The sequence below is a fragment of the Sebastes fasciatus genome, chromosome 3, assembly GCF_043250625.1.
Source record: "Sebastes fasciatus isolate fSebFas1 chromosome 3, fSebFas1.pri, whole genome shotgun sequence".
Classification (NCBI taxonomy): domain Eukaryota; kingdom Metazoa; phylum Chordata; class Actinopteri; order Perciformes; family Sebastidae; genus Sebastes; species Sebastes fasciatus.
Genome location: NC_133797.1, coordinates 13,369,422 through 13,388,122, shown reverse-complemented (window position 1 = coordinate 13,388,122; position 18,701 = coordinate 13,369,422). Strand labels below are relative to the sequence as shown.

At 40.7% G+C, this 18,701-nt stretch overlaps 2 protein-coding genes across 3 annotated transcripts; both read left to right on the top strand.

Annotated features, from left to right (window-relative positions):
- The first annotated feature begins 765 nt into the window (after window positions 1-765).
- LOC141764124 (meteorin-like protein) lies at window positions 766-7,561 on the top strand. Its single transcript, XM_074629091.1, has 5 exons — window positions 766-1,159; window positions 2,697-2,880; window positions 2,967-3,192; window positions 5,498-5,557; window positions 6,674-7,561. The coding sequence occupies exons 1-5, from the start codon at window positions 1,062-1,064 to the stop codon at window positions 6,988-6,990; spliced, it is 885 nt and encodes a 294-aa protein (XP_074485192.1). The 5' UTR covers window positions 766-1,061; the 3' UTR covers window positions 6,991-7,561.
- A 1,254-nt stretch (window positions 7,562-8,815) lies between these two features.
- On the top strand, window positions 8,816-18,562 carry LOC141764115 (polymeric immunoglobulin receptor-like). 2 transcript variants are annotated; one of them, XM_074629074.1, is made up of 10 exons: window positions 8,816-10,651; window positions 11,619-11,683; window positions 11,983-12,309; window positions 13,631-13,951; window positions 14,168-14,467; window positions 15,374-15,679; window positions 16,572-16,649; window positions 16,879-16,983; window positions 17,094-17,164; window positions 17,398-18,562. In XM_074629074.1, the coding sequence occupies exons 2-10, from the start codon at window positions 11,641-11,643 to the stop codon at window positions 17,569-17,571; spliced, it is 1,725 nt and encodes a 574-aa protein (XP_074485175.1). In that variant the 5' UTR covers window positions 8,816-10,651; window positions 11,619-11,640; the 3' UTR covers window positions 17,572-18,562. The 2 variants fall into 2 exon arrangements, with proteins under 2 accessions (XP_074485175.1, XP_074485176.1); XM_074629075.1 differs by lacking the exon at window positions 15,374-15,679 and having other exon boundaries at window positions 9,382-10,651; window positions 14,168-14,473.
- The last annotated feature ends 139 nt before the right edge of the window (window positions 18,563-18,701 follow it).

The following is an 18,701-nucleotide window of genomic DNA, read 5'->3' as shown; positions in this document are numbered from 1 at the left end:
GATAACATGATCCTATTATTATGATACTAAAATATGGGATTATTACAGCTAATGTAGCTTCTGAATGGAGTCACTTTTAATAGGTAAGCTAAAAGAAAACATGCCGTTCTGTCTTTAGAGAATAAATAGTTTTTGACAATTTCTGTAGAGAATACATCTGTCACTTTCTTTTCAGCAGCCATGTACATATTAAAAAACTCTTATGTTCCTTGCTGTTTTCCAATTTCAGGAGTTATAACTGGATCTGAAAAATGTACCACCTAAGTAAAGTGTCTTTGTGTTTTTATAAAAGCGCTATAAATAAAATGTATTATTATTATTACTATTATTATGATGTTCTGATCTGCATCAGTATAGGTCCAGTTTAATGTGCGTAAAAGTTTAGTTCCTGCTGCAGTGAGAGCTCCAGGCCTTTCTCTACACACATCTTACAGGGGGCAAATAGATGTGGGCTTGGCTGAAAGGAATAAAATGTTTTAAAAGCAGCTCATTGTTTGTGTCTTTTTACAGATTTGTTTTGACTTGAATGAGATTTTTTATTTGTGCATTTGGCCATTTGTGGGGCCAAGTTTCTTTTATTTCTTTTTTCTTTTATTCACTCATAATAACCAGTATCATGATGCTCTCTCTGGTCTGCATCAGTAGGTCCAGTTTAATGTGCGTAAACGTTTGGTTCATGCATCAGTGAGAGCTCCAGGCCTTTCTCTACTCTGTGTGGGAGTGGTTTGGAGCGAGCGTCTCGCGTGTCACTCAAGCGGAGTTCAGCAGTTGGCACGCGCCCCCGGTGACGTGAAGCGGAGCGCACGGACCAAACGTGTTTTAAACAGTCTGTTGTCCTGCTGCTGCTGCTGCTGCTGAGCTCTTACCTCTATACTGCTTTTACATGTCAACATGTTTTTCCGTCACAGACGCAACTTCTTTTGCCTCAGCTGAACCCGCCATGTAGCGAGCCAGAGCGCGCTGAACGGAGCTCCGGAGGGATATTTTAACGGGATTTTACGCGCGTCTTGCTGGTCCTGCCTGCGGGACTCGGTGACCTGCGGGTCGGACAGCAGACCACCATGCTCCGGCCGTGGACTGCGCACTGGATCACAGCTGTGCTGCTGTGGTGTCGGGCGGTGGCGCAGTACTCCAGCGACCAGTGCAGCTGGAGAGGAAGGTGAGGATGAAAGATGGACAAAAGAAGGACTATATCCTCCTGAGACCCAGCCCATTGACATGTGTCCTCTGTAGTGGACTTTTTGTCCACATGCATATCCTTTTACTCTTTTGACCTACTCTATCAACCCCTGGTGTATTGTAAAGAGGACATCATGGGCTTTCCAGTCAATATGGCATGTGTGTTTTTTTTAATCAAGTTGAATGTATTCTTGGTTTAATATCACTCTACGGCCATAAATGTTAATTTTTTTGTCTGTTCATACTGAAATGGTCCTCTGATCCAGTACAGTGGACATGCTATCAAATAAAAAAATAAAGTTCAAAAAGCCTAAATTGTAAGATTTTCTTTTAACCCTAAATAGGAAGAAAATCACACATAAAAAGTAATTGGAAGACTTTTTTTACTCGGTTCCCAGGAGGATATGACCATCTCTATACTCTATTATATAGCTATAGTACTGTTATCACATGCAACCAAGAAAACACACCTAACTCAGGAATGTTATCAGCATGTTATAGTCATTACTTTCTTTTAAAGAACTCCATAAAGAAATATAATCCTTTTTTTTTGTTTTTGATCTTCCACTTTGGACTTTTAATCCATGGATGTTAAATCCTGGAAATGCAGGGGGGAGTCATGAAAGGAACTTGAGTCCTGTGTGTGAGAGGGAGGTTGTGTCTTTGAAGTGGCTCTGTTGTGCATTAGGCTCCACTCTGGATTTCAGTGGGCTTAAAATGAGTAATTAGACGCATGGATGTTTGATTAAGATTGAATGTAATCTTCAGGACGGACACTGGAAGGTCAGAGTACAATAAGTGACTCTCTGGTGCATGGAAACTAGTTAAGGATGTTTTGGCTGCTGTGTGCCATTACTTGTGGTCACAGACACTTTATATGATGTCAGATCTCAGTAATTCATAATATCTTTATTAAAATCTCTTTTCTCAGAGAGGACTAACCAATTCCATGGACAGGAGGTGCTTTTTGAGAGACTATTTAGATAAACTTCTCCATATAGTACATCTAAAATATGATCCCTTTAAGATTTTTGGAAAAGTATAACCAGAGGAATGTCTCTGCTTCAGTTCCTATCTTAAGTAAATACAGCTATATGGCCCCTTTGATCACGCCTTCCAAGTCCCCAAGTCATAAAATATGAAAGCCCATGCTGCTCCGCTCTCTGTGTTGTAAAGTTTACCGGCCTCCAACTTCTAACGACTTAATGGCCCAATCAGTTCCTGGTGTTGAGGTAGCTTATGCACATCAGAGACAAGCGACCACATCCGTCCAAAGTGAAAGATTTGTTGGCTGGACAGCTGCACCAGAGCTGCACCAGAGCTGCTCCTAATGAATGTTGCAATATCATTAAATCCCTTCCATGTGCTTCTTTAACTGTAGCGTGTCGTCATAGATCGTTTTTTTATGCATTCACCGGAATATTTTATGTCTTTCTAAGGTCATTTTTTATGATTTTAAGCATTTCCATCTTGTTCCTCATGAGAGTAAGCTATAAAATCTGTCATCTCATCTGCAGTGGTTTGAGTCACGAGTCTCATCGCAGAGATGTGGAGCAGATCTACCTCCGCTGCTCTCAGGGCTCTCTGGAGTGGCTCTACCCCACAGGAGCCATCATCATCAACCTGCGGCCAAACACAGAGCCCTCGTCAGGACACACGGCAGGTCTCCACGTGTGCATCAAACCCCACACTCACTCCCAGGTAGAGCATGACACCAGAATATTACCATTTTCAGTGTCCGATGGATGGAGCTCATATTTGTGTCCTCCTGGCCCTTCCGTGTTCAGGGTTCTCATGTGTACCTGGAGCATAACGGAGATCTGAGGATGCTGCTGGCAGAGAAGGACCAGGCTCAGGGCACGGTGCACTGTTTCAGCCTGGCAGAGGGAGCTCTCTTTGTGGAGGCCGTCCCTCAGGAAGACATCAGCCGGAGGATCACAGCTTTCCAATACGAGCTGGTGTCCAGTCAGGGGCCCGGGGCACACATGTACCCGTACCTGCACCCTGGTTTAGGTAAGAGAATGAATGCACAAATTCTTCAATGTAGGTGTTTTCTTACATGTAGGTTAAAGAGATTTAAGTACATTTACTCAAGTGTTGTACTCATACACAACTTTAAGATACTTGTTTTTCCATTTTACGCTACTTTATACTTCTATACCGCTACATTACAGATGGAAATTTTGTAGTTTTTACTCCACTACATTTATCTCACTGTTTTAGTTAGTAATTACTAGGGCTGTCAGTCGATTCAAATATTTAATCACGATTAATCGCACATTTTTTATCTGTTCAAAGTGTACTTTAAAGGGAGATTTTTCTAGTATTTAATACTTTTATCAACATGGGAATGGGCAAATATGCTGCTTTATGCAAATGTATGTATATATTTATGATTGGAAATCAATTAACAACACAAAACAATGACAAATGTTGTCCAGAAACCCTCACAGGTACTGCATTTACTGTAGCATAAAAAATATGCTCAAATCATAACATGTCAAACTGCAGCCCAACAGGCAACAACAGCTGTCAGTGTGCTGACTTGACTATGACTTGCCCCAAACTGCATGTGATTATCATAAAGTGGGAATGTCTGTAAAGGGGAGACTCGTGGGTACCCATAGAACCCATTTTCATTCACCTCTTGAGGTCAGAGGTCAAGGGACTCTTTGAAAATGGCCTTTCCTCGCCAAAAGTTAGCGTATGTTTGGAACGTTATTTAACCTCTTTTGCGACAAGCTATTATGACATGGTTGATGCTGATGGATTTCTTAGGTTTTCTAGTTTCATATGATGCCGGTATCTTCACTCTACCTTTAAAACTGAGGCCGCTACAAACAAAAAATTACAAGTTGGACACGTCATTAATGTAACTTGCAAAACAAAACACCGGTCTCAAACTCCGGTCTCCTGGTTGAAAGTCCTGTGTTTGTTGGACCCATCCAACTCCCCTGTTGCCCGCCATAAGTGGTCTTTCTCACTTTTTGTTCTACGTCACTAGCTCTGAGCATCGCATATTTACAGGGATGGGTTAGTTTACATTGCTGTCAGTACAGACTACATGTCGTACTAATGACACGCCAAAAGCAAGAACGGAGTCATACATACGCTTTGTCGTGCGACCGGGCTGCTTTTAGTGTTATAGATCACACTACCCAAAAGTTTATGAAGTAGTTAAGAGTAGCTCCATTTTGACCAACTACAACATGAAAGTACTGCTTACGTATTAAAACACCAATAATGATCCAATGGTATATTAATATAACATTATTATGGGCCATTCTGCGTAATGAGTACTTTTACTTTTGATACTTTAGGTACATTATGTTGCTAATACTTCTATACTTTTTTTACTTGAGTGAAAACTTGAATGCAGGACTGTTACTTGTGGTGGAGTATTTCAATTTTATTTTAATACTTCAACCACCACTTGTTGAATGTTTGTCAGCTTTAACACACCAACAAGCAAATGTTTCCGAAACTGTTCATGCTTGCTATTTCATTATCACCAGAAGGACTTAAAAACACGGGAGACAAGTCTAAATATTAACAGCAATAGATTAACTGTCTCATGTAAGTTTCAGTTCTCTTTGGTTAAAATGATTCTGTTAAACTCCTCATATCTGACGCAGGCCGTCCTCTCACTGACATAAAGTGAAGGTGACAAAAGACCACGTTAGTGTTTCTTCATCTCACCTCCATGCTGCCCCGCTCTGACACCCTCTCCTCCCCCACTTCCTCACTCCCACACTCCCTTGTCTCAGCCAGACTTATGAAAACAAGCAGGCCAATCAAAAGGTCACGTTAGGGTCAAGCACAAGGGTCAGCCAATCGTCTCTCAACTGTCAATCAAGAACAGACCGCCGCCCCAAAGCAGGGAATTTTTGGCTAGCCCACCCGTGTGAATAAAGCGGTGTGGCGGGGAGGGACGGTGGGTGGAGAGGAAGGCTGGACTGCTTTCTTAATGAGACAGAAGAAAGCTTGTCCAAGCCTGTCTGTCTGTCTGTCTGTCTGTCTGTCTGTCTGTCTGTCTGGGCGTTTTATAGCTGTTTTTATAGCTGACAGGGTCAAGGGGTAATTCTGTGATTACGCCTCTTCCCTCACCTGCTGTTCTCATTCACTCTCTTGATGTCTCTTCTGTCTCATAATCACCCGCTAATACAGAGAACAGGAAACAGACAAAAGGGTGAAACAACTCATACGGTGATTCAAAAGCTAATAAGGAAAGAAAATGGATCGTAAAAATAAGAACTTCTGTGGTTTCTTATGTTAAAGTATTAAATGTTTTTCTTTTTTTTCCTGTTTTCCATTACAGTCTCCTGTAAACCCTGTACAGATGAAGAGGTCCTTATGGCTGTGTGTACCAGTGACTTTGGTAAATACATACACACAAACACACACATACACATTATAGGAATAGTTTGACGTTTTGGGGAAAAACACTTATTTCCTTTCTTGTCGTAGAGTTCGACGAGATGATCGATACCACGCTCATGTCTGTGCGGTCATTATGAAGCTACAGCCAATAGCTGGTTAGCTTAGCTTAGCATAAAGACTGGAAACGGGGAAACAGCTAGCCTGGTTCTGTCCAAGGGAAGCAAAACGGACTGTTTGTTTAATTTTCAGTCTTTATGCTAAGCTAAGCTAACTGGCTTCAGCTACATATTTACAGACAAGACAGTGTATGTTCTCATCCAACTCTCGACAAGAAAGCAAATAAGCATATTTCCCAGTGGAAACTATTTAATGTTTACTCAACAGTTGCCATTTGAGCGACAAGTGGCAACAACAGGATAATGGCACATTGAATTGTCCTACATTTCCCAAGATTCCCTTGAGTCGGTTTCTTTAAAGACATCATCATGTTATCTGAATGAGCTAAAATGAAGTGTAAGCTGGGGACACACCAAGCCGACATCAAAGAACTAGCGGCGACGAAGGCCGCCTGTTGCGTCACCTCACGTTGCCTTTGTTTAAGCCAAAAAGTTGCATTCAACACACCGCAAAGACGACACGCCACTCTCGCTCACCACTTAGCTTCACTCCAGAAGGCCATGTTGTTGTGAAAATATCCGTGTATTGGAATGATCAGATGAGATGAAGATGAAATATTATAAAAGCCTTCTGTGTTTTTCCGCGTGACTTTGTTCGTTGGCTTTCCTCACTTTACTCACCGTTTCTGTTCTCGTGCACTGATTCATTTGAGCTGAACCCCCAATCAGAGTGATTTTTCTCACCGTTGGGCGCCGCACGCCGATTCAACATGCTGAATCTGCCAAAAAAAACTCAAACACTAGCAGATTGGAGCCGACGGTGCGGGACACACCGAAAAAACTAGGGCGATGAACGCTCACCGACGGCCCCAAACTGACCGTTGGCTGACCGTCGGCTTGGTGTGTCAGGACCTTAACAGTAACACAAGTAGAGTTAGAAAATCAGCAAACTGACTCAGTTACACTTCTCTTTATCTCTCCTGTTCCTGTCTCTCTAGCTGGCAGTGGCATCTTTCGAGGCGTAGCATCAGGTACGAACGACCACTCCCCTGTTGTGGTGACTCTGAGTCGGCTGTTCCGTCAGAAGAGCAGGGTGTTTGCTTGGAGTGGAGCCAGAGGGCGGGGCTGGGGTGGACGTATCAACGCTCCTGCACGGTGCGTTGTGCATCCCGGAGGGGATGAGTACCTTTTGACTGGCTCTGTCCATTTTGGCGAAGCCTGGCTCGGCTGCGCACCTCGCTACAAGGACTTCCTGAAGCTGTACGTCCGAGCACAGAAAGCGGGAACAAACCCCTGTGAAATAGACACAGGCTGAGCGATCTCTTCTGGGTAAAACAGGGTGGAGCGCTTTTCAGAAAAAGTCAGTGAGGAAGACGCAAAGAGGAACAAGCTGGAGGACGGAGCGACATTATCTTTGAGCCTGTCAGAGATATGAGCAGGGTTACGGACCACCGGCCATCATTAAAGGCTACTTCTGCAGGCTCTTTTCAATGCTGTGCAACTTATTGACGCTTTGCAGCAGAATTGGACACCTGGGCAGTTTGGACATTTTAGTAGCAAATGCGCTGCCGAAACTAAAATGTCCCCATTTGACTGTGTGTAAATATGTTTGTGCATGAGTGAGACAGTGAATGAATGGATGAATGATGAGCTTAAATTAATTTTGTGCCTAACTGGTAACGGTTTTTATATTCTCATGACGATACTGCTTGTGTGATCGTTCTCAAAATGATTGTTTGCTTTGTAAAAAGCTTTCTGTAAAATTTAGGAGTCTTCTGACAGAAGTGTTCAGTATGCAGCTCTGTGAGTCTTTATGTACCAAGTGTGTTTTGAGAATGAGTTCAGAGGGTCTATATATTTACAGAAAATAAAAAAGCCACCCTTCAGCTTGTCTTTCTGTGGAAAGGTACACATTTGATCTATCCATTTCTCTATTTGTGAGTGAGCCTGTATGTCAGAAAATAGGGTCCCTTCATTATTATTAGGCCTTTATTTTATTAACAAACCTGTCCCTATGTGTCTCGTACTGTATGGCACACCGAGGCTGAGTGTGGTTGAGGTGCAGATAATTAAAAACAGACGGCAAGTGAAGTTTATAGTTGGACCAAAAGTTACCAGCTTCTCTGCTGCAAACAAAGCCATATTATTCACCTAACTACCCAAAAGAAAGACCCATTATGAGTGATCAGTGACCGTTAGCTGGCAGGAGAGCAGGAGAGCAGCAGTGCGTCAGTGCTGGCGTAGCTGCCCCTGTGGCGCTTTGAGGAGCCACTGTTCTGGTTGGCATCCTCTTTGCCTCTGTGTGTGTGCGTGTGTGTGTGTGTGTTCATGCATTCACAGCTGAGACAATTATATTTTCCAACTCAACCAGGTCCAATTCAATAGCTTGTGCTAATGTTTTTTTCCCCTTGAGTTTCATGAAAGCAGACTCCTGTGGCCTGAATTATTATACAAGCTTAAACTGTGAGCACAAATGCAACTCAGACCAACGTCCATTTTTTTTCACAGAGGCATTTTACAGCAGCTGTCAAAAGGATAACTACTGTCAGATGGATGTTTGAGACTATTAGAGCTTGATGGGTGGAGACCTGAAAGAAGATGCGGAAGTGTGAATGACCTTAGAGGAGTGTATGTGCACCTCTTCCTCCGCCCGCTGTCAGCAGTTGTGTGGGTGTGTGTGTGTGTGTGTGTGTGTGTGTGTGTGTGATGCTTTCCCTCTTTCCTCAGGAAGAGCAAGAATGGATGGAATGTCCACTCCCACACACACACACACACACACACACACACACACACACGCACACACACACACACACACACACACACACACACACACACACACACACACACACACACACACACACACGCACACACACACACACACACACTTCCTTCTGTGGAGACAAACCATGTGTGCTGTGTACTATACACAGTAAAAACAACCATTCTTAATACCTGACAAGCGTCATTTTCAGCATGCAAGTGTGTGAAACTGGTGTTTTTTTTACCCCAGTGTAAAGTTTGTAGTAATGCTGTCACTAAAAAACTTGGACAGATTAAATAAAGAGTGGTCAAAATCAAAACAGACAGAGTGTTCAGACAGAGAACTTCCCTTAATGCAACTAATTTGCGTATTTTTTCAGACCCCAAACTGCATGTGATTATCATAAAGTGGGCATGTCTGTAAAGAGGAGACTCGTGGGTACCCATAGAACCCATTTACATTCACATATCTTGAGGTCAGAGGTCAGAGGCCTTTGAAAATGGCCATGCCAGATTCTCCCCACCAACAGTTAGCGTAAGTTTGGAGCGTTATTTAGCTTCCTTCACGACAAACTAGTATGACATGGTTGGTACCAATGGATTCCTTAGGATTTCATAGTTTCATATGATACCAGCTTGAGCCCGATACAACCTAAAAATCGCAAGTTGCATTAATGAGTTAAAGAAGTTAGTGGCGTTAAAACGAGTTTGCATTAAGGGTTATTATCTCGTTAACTTTGACAGCCCTAGTAGTGAATTTGGGGAGGTAAAATGATTTTACTCTAATGTAAATAAAGCTAACACTAAATGAATAAGTGAGAAAGAGAAGGCAGGAGAGTAAGATGTAGAGGGAGACATTAACGCATAGCTTGAAGGTTTAAGATAGACGCTAAAGACTTGAGAGGGTCACCTATATATAACAGTCCCCTCCTCATACTAAGGGATATATATATGTATATAAGTAAGTATATGTGTGTGTGTGTGTGTGTGTGTGTGTGTGTGTGTGTGTTTGTCTTGGGTAGTTTGAGAAGACCACAACACACGCGTCCTGCACACTGCCGACATGCAAACAGGCCACACGGCGGAAACCCAACCCACTGTAGCAACACCCAACACTCCTTGGCAACCCAACCTGGCAACAGCCCAGCTCGCCTTGGCATCCTCGCTAATTCGGGACACACTTATCCCTCCGCACGGGGGTCTTAATGTTAACCTTTGGGTGTGAGAGTGTGTGAGTATGGAAACAGTTTGTGCTGCAGTATGCGAGAGGCACAGCTGAGCGGTCAGCTGGAGTCGAGGGAATGGCTGAGCTTAGGGAAAATACAGCATGCTTTCACCCACATATACCACCACTGGCATTTCTATAATGCGCTGACCAGGGTGGGGTCAGTAGTTTTAAACGTTGGCACAATATTTTGGGTTGTAAGTATGTCTGGTTTCTACAGGGGGTACAAGGAAGAAAAAAAAAATGGCCTCCATGGAGACTGATGCACTCAATAAAGTTCACATAGCCTCGCCTATAGACTTAAGAAATAAACAAAAATAGAGATTTTGAGCTATGTACCATTGTAATATTTATTGACATTTTCAGTGTTTCCGTCATTTTATTAAGTGACATAAGTTTAGGTTTTAGTGCTACAGTATTTTCAGAAACACTATTTAAAAAAATGATGATAAAATGATCATTAGAGGTGCCAATTAATAATTTTAATAAATGATAGACATATGAATAAATTTGTAAATGGATTTATGAAATTATTTTTAAAAGGTTTTTAAAAATAACTTTTTGCTGCCACATTAATAAATTGAATAACACAATTTAAAAAATAAAAGTAATTTCACAAAATCATTGGCTGCACGTTATGAAATATTAAAGAGAGTGGATACAAATTGTTCCTTTGTCTCCTATTGAGTGTTAAAGGAGCACTCCATTGATTTTATACATGAAGATCAGGTTACTCGTCACAAGGACTCCTACTCAACCTGGGAAAACAGTTGTCTTACAGTATGTGGCTCTAATGACGCTGTTGATGTCATGGTGATGTCATCAGGGCTATCTCAGCTTGAGCTACAAATTGTTAAGAGTAAGCCTGCGTCATCAAACTGTGGTTCGGAGTTTGAAAGAGGTGGACATTTAGCAAGAAGAAAAGGTGTAGATGCTATTGCATTATGGGAAATGCTGGATCTATCATTTTTGGAGCTTGACTCATACTAGGGTACGTCACATAACTTTATGGAAGTGCAGTTCTAAATCTGGATTTCCCCTTTAATGTGGTTTCAGTTTCCACTAAAATGAAGAGGTTAAATCAATTAAAAGTAGACATATTAGTAATTGAAATGACAAAAACTCAATTATTTTAATGCACCCTTTTAAAATGAATTCCTATAAAGAAAAAACACAGATTTAAAAGGGATTTAAAACCTATTTATTAAATATGATACAGAAATTATTTACCTGAATAAATCTGTCTTACTAAGAGTCGATGTGATGTAATGTTGGATGTGTTAGTTGTAAGTAGTTAATTTCAGAAATTAAAGGTGTACAACCCTATAGAAGGATGTTCCGGCCACATAGGGGAAAATAACAATTACAAGTTTTGATATTGAGTATGTTTTTCTTCTAGGCTACTTTTACATTATGAGTAACTTCTGAAAATTATTTTCACCTTGCTGTGAAAGGCACCGACTGAAGTTATACTGTTTCCATTGATATTTATCTGAACCTGTGTTATTTGTCAGTAAATTTCTAAAGAATAACTTTCTTTCGAAAACACTTTATTTGTGTGTATTATAATGCACACATATTCATGTGTGTTGAATCTCTTTTATTTTGAAAGTGACATGCCAGTAATAGTTAATAGTTAAATAGTTGTCAGTATATTGAGGTGTAAGTGTGGATAGAATGCCACTTTGTTGTGTCGATGTGAACCGTTCATTGAACTTCATTGAACTTCTTTTTTTTGTACAGATTTCTAACAATCACATAAACAAGTCAGTTTTCACAAGACAGGAAATATTTCTTTACAGCTGTAACTTTGTGGTAGTTAGTAGGTTGATGGAACATTGGTGATCTAAATGAGGAAGTGAAAGGGTTCAACATTGGGCATTGCATGCTGACACATATGGTGGGTGTAGCATTTTCTATTTAAGACAAACTTTTTTTCTTCCGTTTCTATTTCTTAGAAACTGCGATCGATGCAATACCATGAGGATGTGGAGCCTTCAAAACCCGCTGTTCACCCTGTGCAGTAAGTTTTTAAGATTAAATGAATAAATATATGTTTAATGCAAATTTAATATTGCAGGATACACCTTGATATTTGTCTTGGTAGTTTTTTTTATTATTTACTGTAACACAGCTGGCATTGATGCTAGCATTTTATGTCTATATAAAATATAAAAAAATGATATCATAGACATCACAACATATTCAAATGCATATACTCAGTGACACATTGATAAGAAGCTGCATAAACCTAAAAAAGAAAAGTTGTAATGACGACCCATTTCCAGAGTATTTACATTTCATGTTGTGTTCTCTTTACAGTTGTTCTGAGCTGTGTGAGGAGCGCAGCAGGGTTGATCCATGTATCTGGATATGAAGGGGGACAAGTTAAAGTTTCTTGTCCCTATGGAGGGGGTTACGAGCCTTATGAGAAGTACCTGTGCAAGAATGACTGTGGCGACGATGATGTTCTTATAACGACAACGCAAGCAAATAAGAACAAATACTCCATCCATGATGACAAACAGAAACTAATCTTCACAGCGACCATCTCTGATCTGAGTCGTAGGGATGCTGGGACATACTGGTGTGGGGTGACCAGGAATGGAAAGGATATCTACACTGAAGTAAAGCTGGAAGTAGGCCAAGGTAGGTAAAAAAAAAGTTGCTACGGGTTGTCACCATAATGTATACTGGATATGAGGCCATAGAACATTAAACAATTAGACTCATTTACAGTGGTGAAATTACATTTACACAAGTACTGTACATAAGTACAATTTGAGGTATTTATACTTTCCATTTTCGACTACTTCATACTTGCTTCACAACATTAGAGGCAAATATTGTACTTTTTACTCCACTACATTTGTCTTACAGAAATAGTTACGTTGAAGATTCATTTGTATATACAAAACATATGATCATCATCAAAATTGAGTGTTTTAGATTAAATCGGTGTTTACCAGTAAGTCAAATTGTTTAAAAAAAAATCATCCATATTGGTCGATTTTGCTGCGTGCTTACACGTTAATGAAAGGGGTCGTTCTGCTTGCCATGAGCTTTACTTACTTTCGAGGCTTTCACTACTTTTAGTGTAGCTAAAAATATTTCTGTATTTTGCTTAAAGCTGCAGTAGGCAGAACGTTTTTGGCATCATTGGGCAAAAAATCCATAATAACCTTTCAACATATTGTGATTCAAGTGTTCTGAGAGAAAACTAGACTCCTGCACCTCCTCATGGCTCTGTTTTCAGGCTTTAAAAAATCTAGCCGGTGACAGGAGACTTTGACCAATCACAGGTCATTTCAGAGAGAGAGAGCGTTCCTATTGGCTGTTCATTCAGCGGCGTCAGCTGTAAACCACTCGCGAACTCCGATCAAATGGTCAAACTAGGCAGTGCTGATCAAATATGAACTAATATTCTGTTACGGTCACATATTTCTCATTTTCAGAAACATCTTGTAGTGTACTGTTTAGCTGTAAAATGAGAGAGTTTGCTCCGGATGGTGGGCGGTGCTTGGTATTTCCTCAACTGATCGCAACATGGCTGCTGGGTCACAAACTTTCTCATTTTACAGCTAAACAGTAGACTACAAGATGTTTCTGAAAACATTTGAGGCAAGAAATAGGCATTACAATAACAGAATATTGATTCATATTTGATCAGCGCTGCCTAGTTTGACCATTTGATCGGAGTTCACTAGTGATTGGCAGCTGCTCAGAGACGGCAGCTCGATGACACATGATTTTATTCAGATTACCTGTCTCATGCACTACTGTCAGGATATAGTGACCGTTTTATAAAAATAACTTTTTTTAATCATATTTGCTCCATTTCTACCCACTGCTGCTTTAAGTAAAATTTTAAAAGCCAATAATTTTACCTTGAGATATGTTCATGTAAAGAGTCTAAATACTTATAAATATATATGTGCTTAACAATCTATGATGTTTATTTTGCTCTCAGATAGCTGTTGTGACAGATCCACCAAAGTCCAAAGTCGTGAGGAGAGTTCGGTGTCCATCAGTTGTCAGTATGAGCCTAAGCACCAGAACGATCTGAAGTACATCTGCAGAGGAAACCATCCCCCCACATGTCTGGAGAAGGCGCTAATCACCTCTGACAACACACAAAACGGACAGTTCAGACTCACAGATGAAAAGATGTTACGGAAATTCACGGTGACCATTACCAGTTTGACCCAAGATAATTCTGGGCCGTATCTTTGTGGTGTCCATGGAAACACTGGCCTGGATGTTTTCTCTGCTTTTGAGCTGGAAGTCAAAGGTGAGAGATTTACTTCCTCATATTGTGGTAAACCATTATTTTTCACAGTATGTAAATCAGTTTTCTGTAAAATAGATATTGTGGAAAAATGACTAAAGGTTTGATTTTACACTTGTCTGATTTGTCAAAATATATCAACTATTTGAAGGAAAGGTGAATCATGCACATGCTGAATACAGGCTGCAGTGTTGACCCAAACCTCCTTTTCCTTCACAGAGTGGTGCTGTGTCAAGTCAAACAAACTGAGCGGCATTGTGGGACGCCCGGTAACTCTGCAGTGTCCCTATCCATCACAACACAGGCATAACAGGAAGTTCCTGTGTAAGGGAGACTACCGCAACAACTGCACAGACATGGTGACCAGTCAAAGCAGGTTCATGCTACAAGAAGATGTTTCTTCCGGCTCTTTCTTGGTGACGATCAGAGAGATGAAAGCAGGGGATGCTGGGACGTACTGGTGTGGTTCAGACTCACAATGGAGTACTGGAAACTACACCAAGATTCAACTGTCAGTAGGTACGAGTATGAAAAGAGCAATAGATATTACACCTGAGTATATGATAGTAAAAATAGCTCTAAGTTACATCCAGGTTTGATCACTGCTGTATAAATTTGTTATCCTGTAGGTTCAGTTAGCTCTTGTCTGCATCATATCTCCATGAAATAATGGATTTTAATAGCGCTTTAAGTGCATGTGAACGTGCTCCACTGGCTAGCTCATGTGGGGGAGACATGGAGACAGATAAGAAGCAAAAACGCTGATGGACTCGAGCTTGTGGATCTGATAGACTTTATTAACACAGAATAAAGCCGAGACAACTCTGCAGAAAAGTCTATGTGGCATTCATTATGGCAAACGTTATTTTTATAAAACGGTCACTATATCCTGAGAGTAGTTAATGAGACAGGTAATCTGTGAAAAAAAAAATATGATCGTGAACTCTGATCAAATGTTTATCAATATTCTGTTACTGTAATGCCTATCTACTGTTTAGCTGGTAAATGAGAAAGTTTGCTCCGGCCGGTGGGCGATGCTTGGTTTTGGCTCAACTGTTTTTAACATTGCGGCTTTCTCCTTTTACAATTCACCAAAATGTATTTCTGAAAATGTGTCTCCCTAGTTTGACAGTTTGATCAAAGTTCATGAGTTTTGCAAGCAGTGATTGACAGCTGTCCAGAGACTGCTCGGCTCCAGCTCGGCTCTAATTGGTTGTTTTGGTGAGGGCGTGGTGAAATCTTGCAAATGTCATTAGGAGCACTGGGAGGAGGCAGGAGAACATGCATTTTTTCACAGATTATCTGTCTCGTGCACTACTGTCAGGATGTAGTGACCGTTTTATAAAAATTACTTTTTATCATATTTGCTCAAAGTTACCAACTGAAACGTTAAATGTTTAGCTCAAATGTGTTTCTATTTCACAGAGTGGTGCTGTGTGAAGTCAAACAAACTGAGCGGCATTGTGGGACGCCCGGTAACTCTGCAGTGTCCCTATCCACCACAACACGGGCATAACAGGAAGTTCCTCTGTAAGGGAGACCACCGCAACAACTGCACAGACATGGTGACGAGTCAAAGCAGGTTCAAACTTCAAGATGATGTTTCTTCCGGCTCTTTCTTGGTGACGATCAGAGAGCTGAAAGCAGGGGATGCTGGGACGTACTGGTGTGGTTCAGACTCACAGTGGAGTGTTGGAAACTACACCAAGATTCAACTGTCAGTCGGTACAGGTATGAAAAGAGCAATAGATATTACACCTGAGTATATGATATTAAAAATAGCTCTAAGTTACATCCAGGTTTGATCACTGCTGTATGAATTTGGTATCCTGTAGGTTCAGTTAGCTTATGTCTGCATCATATCTCCATAAAATGATCGATTTAATCCCTCCTCTTTCCTTCTGGATTGTTGAAATTATGGACTATCAAATAATAGCAAAACTGCCTTTAAATTCAAGGAAACAAGGAAAGGCTACACAATGTTTTTAACATAATTTGAGAATTTTCTTTCAATCAACAAATTAAAGCTGTGCTAAAAAACGTGATTTGTAGATTGTGCAGTTCGTAGGTGTAATGTTTACATTGTTCACCACCATAGTTTAGCATGTAAGCATGCTAATATTACTTATTCGCTCTAAAAATAAAATATGCTGGGGGAATGTCTTTAGTTTTTCAGGTATTTGGTCATAAAGCGAATGACCGGACAAATTGAACCTAATGATGGTGCTGGATGAAAAGTCAGCGGATCACCAGAGTTATTATATTTATTCTCTGGGGAACATCAGTGTCTGTAAAAAAATTGCATAGTGATCCATCCAACCGATGTTGAGACACCTCAAGGTGGGGTTAGAGGTAAAGTCAGGAGGATCGCCGATATTATCAGGATACATCAGGATACAACCATGAATGTCTGTAAAAAAGAATTGTGCCAATCCATGCAGTAGATTTTCATCCCCTGGGGACTGTGAATGCATATACCAAATTCCATGTCAATCCTTTAAATAGTTCTTGAGATACTCAACAGACCTGACCGAAACTGTCCGACAAACATTGCTGTCCCCGCTGCTAGCATCGCAAAAAATAAGAATGTTTGCTAAGTGTACTAAGAAACTTTCTCTAACAGTCTTACCACAGCAGACCAGCACTGTGGTGGAACCTGTCGGATCACAATCAACACAAATCCCTGGAAAACAGATCGATGGTACGTGTGTGCCTGCGTGAACCAATAGTTAAACACAAACTGGCCATTTATAAAAAGGGAGCATGGAAACACCAAATGTTGTGAGGCCACAGTTCTGATTTTCGGTGCCCTTTCTGCTGTTTAGTTCTTGAGATTGTGATAACAGATATGTGAGGAGTGTAGATCTGATATGTGTTTTCAGGAAGTGCAGAAGATATTTTTACTCTGTTCTGTTTTCTCGTCTTCTCAGATGCAGCACCCTTTCATCCTGTGGTTTTCATTGTGCCCGCTGTGCTGCTCATACTGACATTTGCCCTGGTCATGGTTTTTAAATACAAATGTTATAAAGTGCAAGGTACGTTTCACATACAAATGCATGCACAGAACCATGCACACACAGGCAAACACATACACATATGCATCCAAACTAATTGTGTAACTATTTCTTATGCTGTGTGTTTCCAGGAGCTGGAGCCAACGTGAACAGAAACAGAACCAAGGCAGCCGAAACAGAGGAAGTGATAAGTGTAGCAGATGTAAGAAGGCTAAAATCCAAAATTATTAGTAATCATTTCCCTTTGCCAATGAATACTTACACCTGCAATCTGCCCTGTAAATGGAAAAAATGTCTTGCTCTGGACCAAAGTACTGAACAAATGAAATGACCAACCAACTGATTATTTGGCCATTTTAATATGCATAATAATATGAATTATCGTCTGAGTAATGTTGCCCTCTTATGTGTTTATTTTTGTTGATTCTTTTTCAGATTTATGCAAATCAAGACATAGCACTCTCAAAGCAGAGGTCCTCCAAACCGCAAAGCGCCAGTCAACACTATGATGATGCAGGTGAAACCCAACAAGACTCTGTCTACCAAAACTACACCACAACAGATGATATCTACTGTAATCAAGTTCCTATTAAAGCCAATAGGAGATGAACAGCATGCACATCTGTGACCAAACCTTGCATTTTTGGGTCACATCTGTACCCAAATGATCCAGTTTGTATTGTCTTAATTAACAGCTGACCAACACATATTCACTTTAACTTTGATTTGACACTTTTACACTTTTTACACTTTTACCTTTACGCTCATTATGATTGCTTATTGTTAATATAACAAACTGTTTAAAGGTATAATATGACACATTTGTCAGTTGGTTTGTAAAAACACCACATACAAAGTTGGCCCCCTCATCCTCGGCTCAACGAGCCAAGAGAGAGAGAGAGAGCATTGATGGTGGAGCGAGCTATAGAGTGAATGAAGAGAGGGAACGGCGTTAGTGAGAACAACGCAGAGAATCAGAGAAATAAAAGGTTATTTTCTGATTGTTTCACAGCGGTTACATTCTAAAGCACACACACAAGCAGCATCCTGTCCTCTGTGCTCGGTGTGTGTGCCTCGGTCAAACTGACACACCGATAGCAGCACACAACAGCCGTTCTCATCCATCAAATACCGCCGATTTGTATCTTACAGAGCTAAAGGAGGACTTGTGCCTCGGTATCAGTCGCGAGGGGTGTGACAAAGTGTTAGTATTTGACGACCACACACACCCTGCACGCTGTTATTGGCTGGGGGTTACACCCCAACGTGGGGCCTAAAGGCTGTTTGCAGACGCACAGAAGCGTCCCAAACACAGCAAAAAGAAAAAGAAAAGAGAAAATACAGCCAGAAGGCAGGTTCTCTGACACGACCACTCACTTCTAGTGGGTCATAAGTGATGATTGAGAGGGGTTATTTTGTATCAGTCCATGCATTGTTTTTGAGAAAATGTCTGTACAGTATGCCTTTAACACACCTGCACTCCTTATAAGACATTGTAGATAACCATTTCAGCTAAATACTCTAAATGTAAGTTACTTTCATGTTTATATGTACCTTTAGTAAAAGTGAATAAATAAATAAAATAAACTAGAAAAGCCAATCTATGTTGAAGCAACTCATTACTATTTATTTTTATTTTTTGCATTTTATAAATGGGATATAAAAACAATATTGCCACATTGTCAGTGATTGTCAGTTCCAGACATTTGATCAACTAAATTAAATAACTGATTCACTAT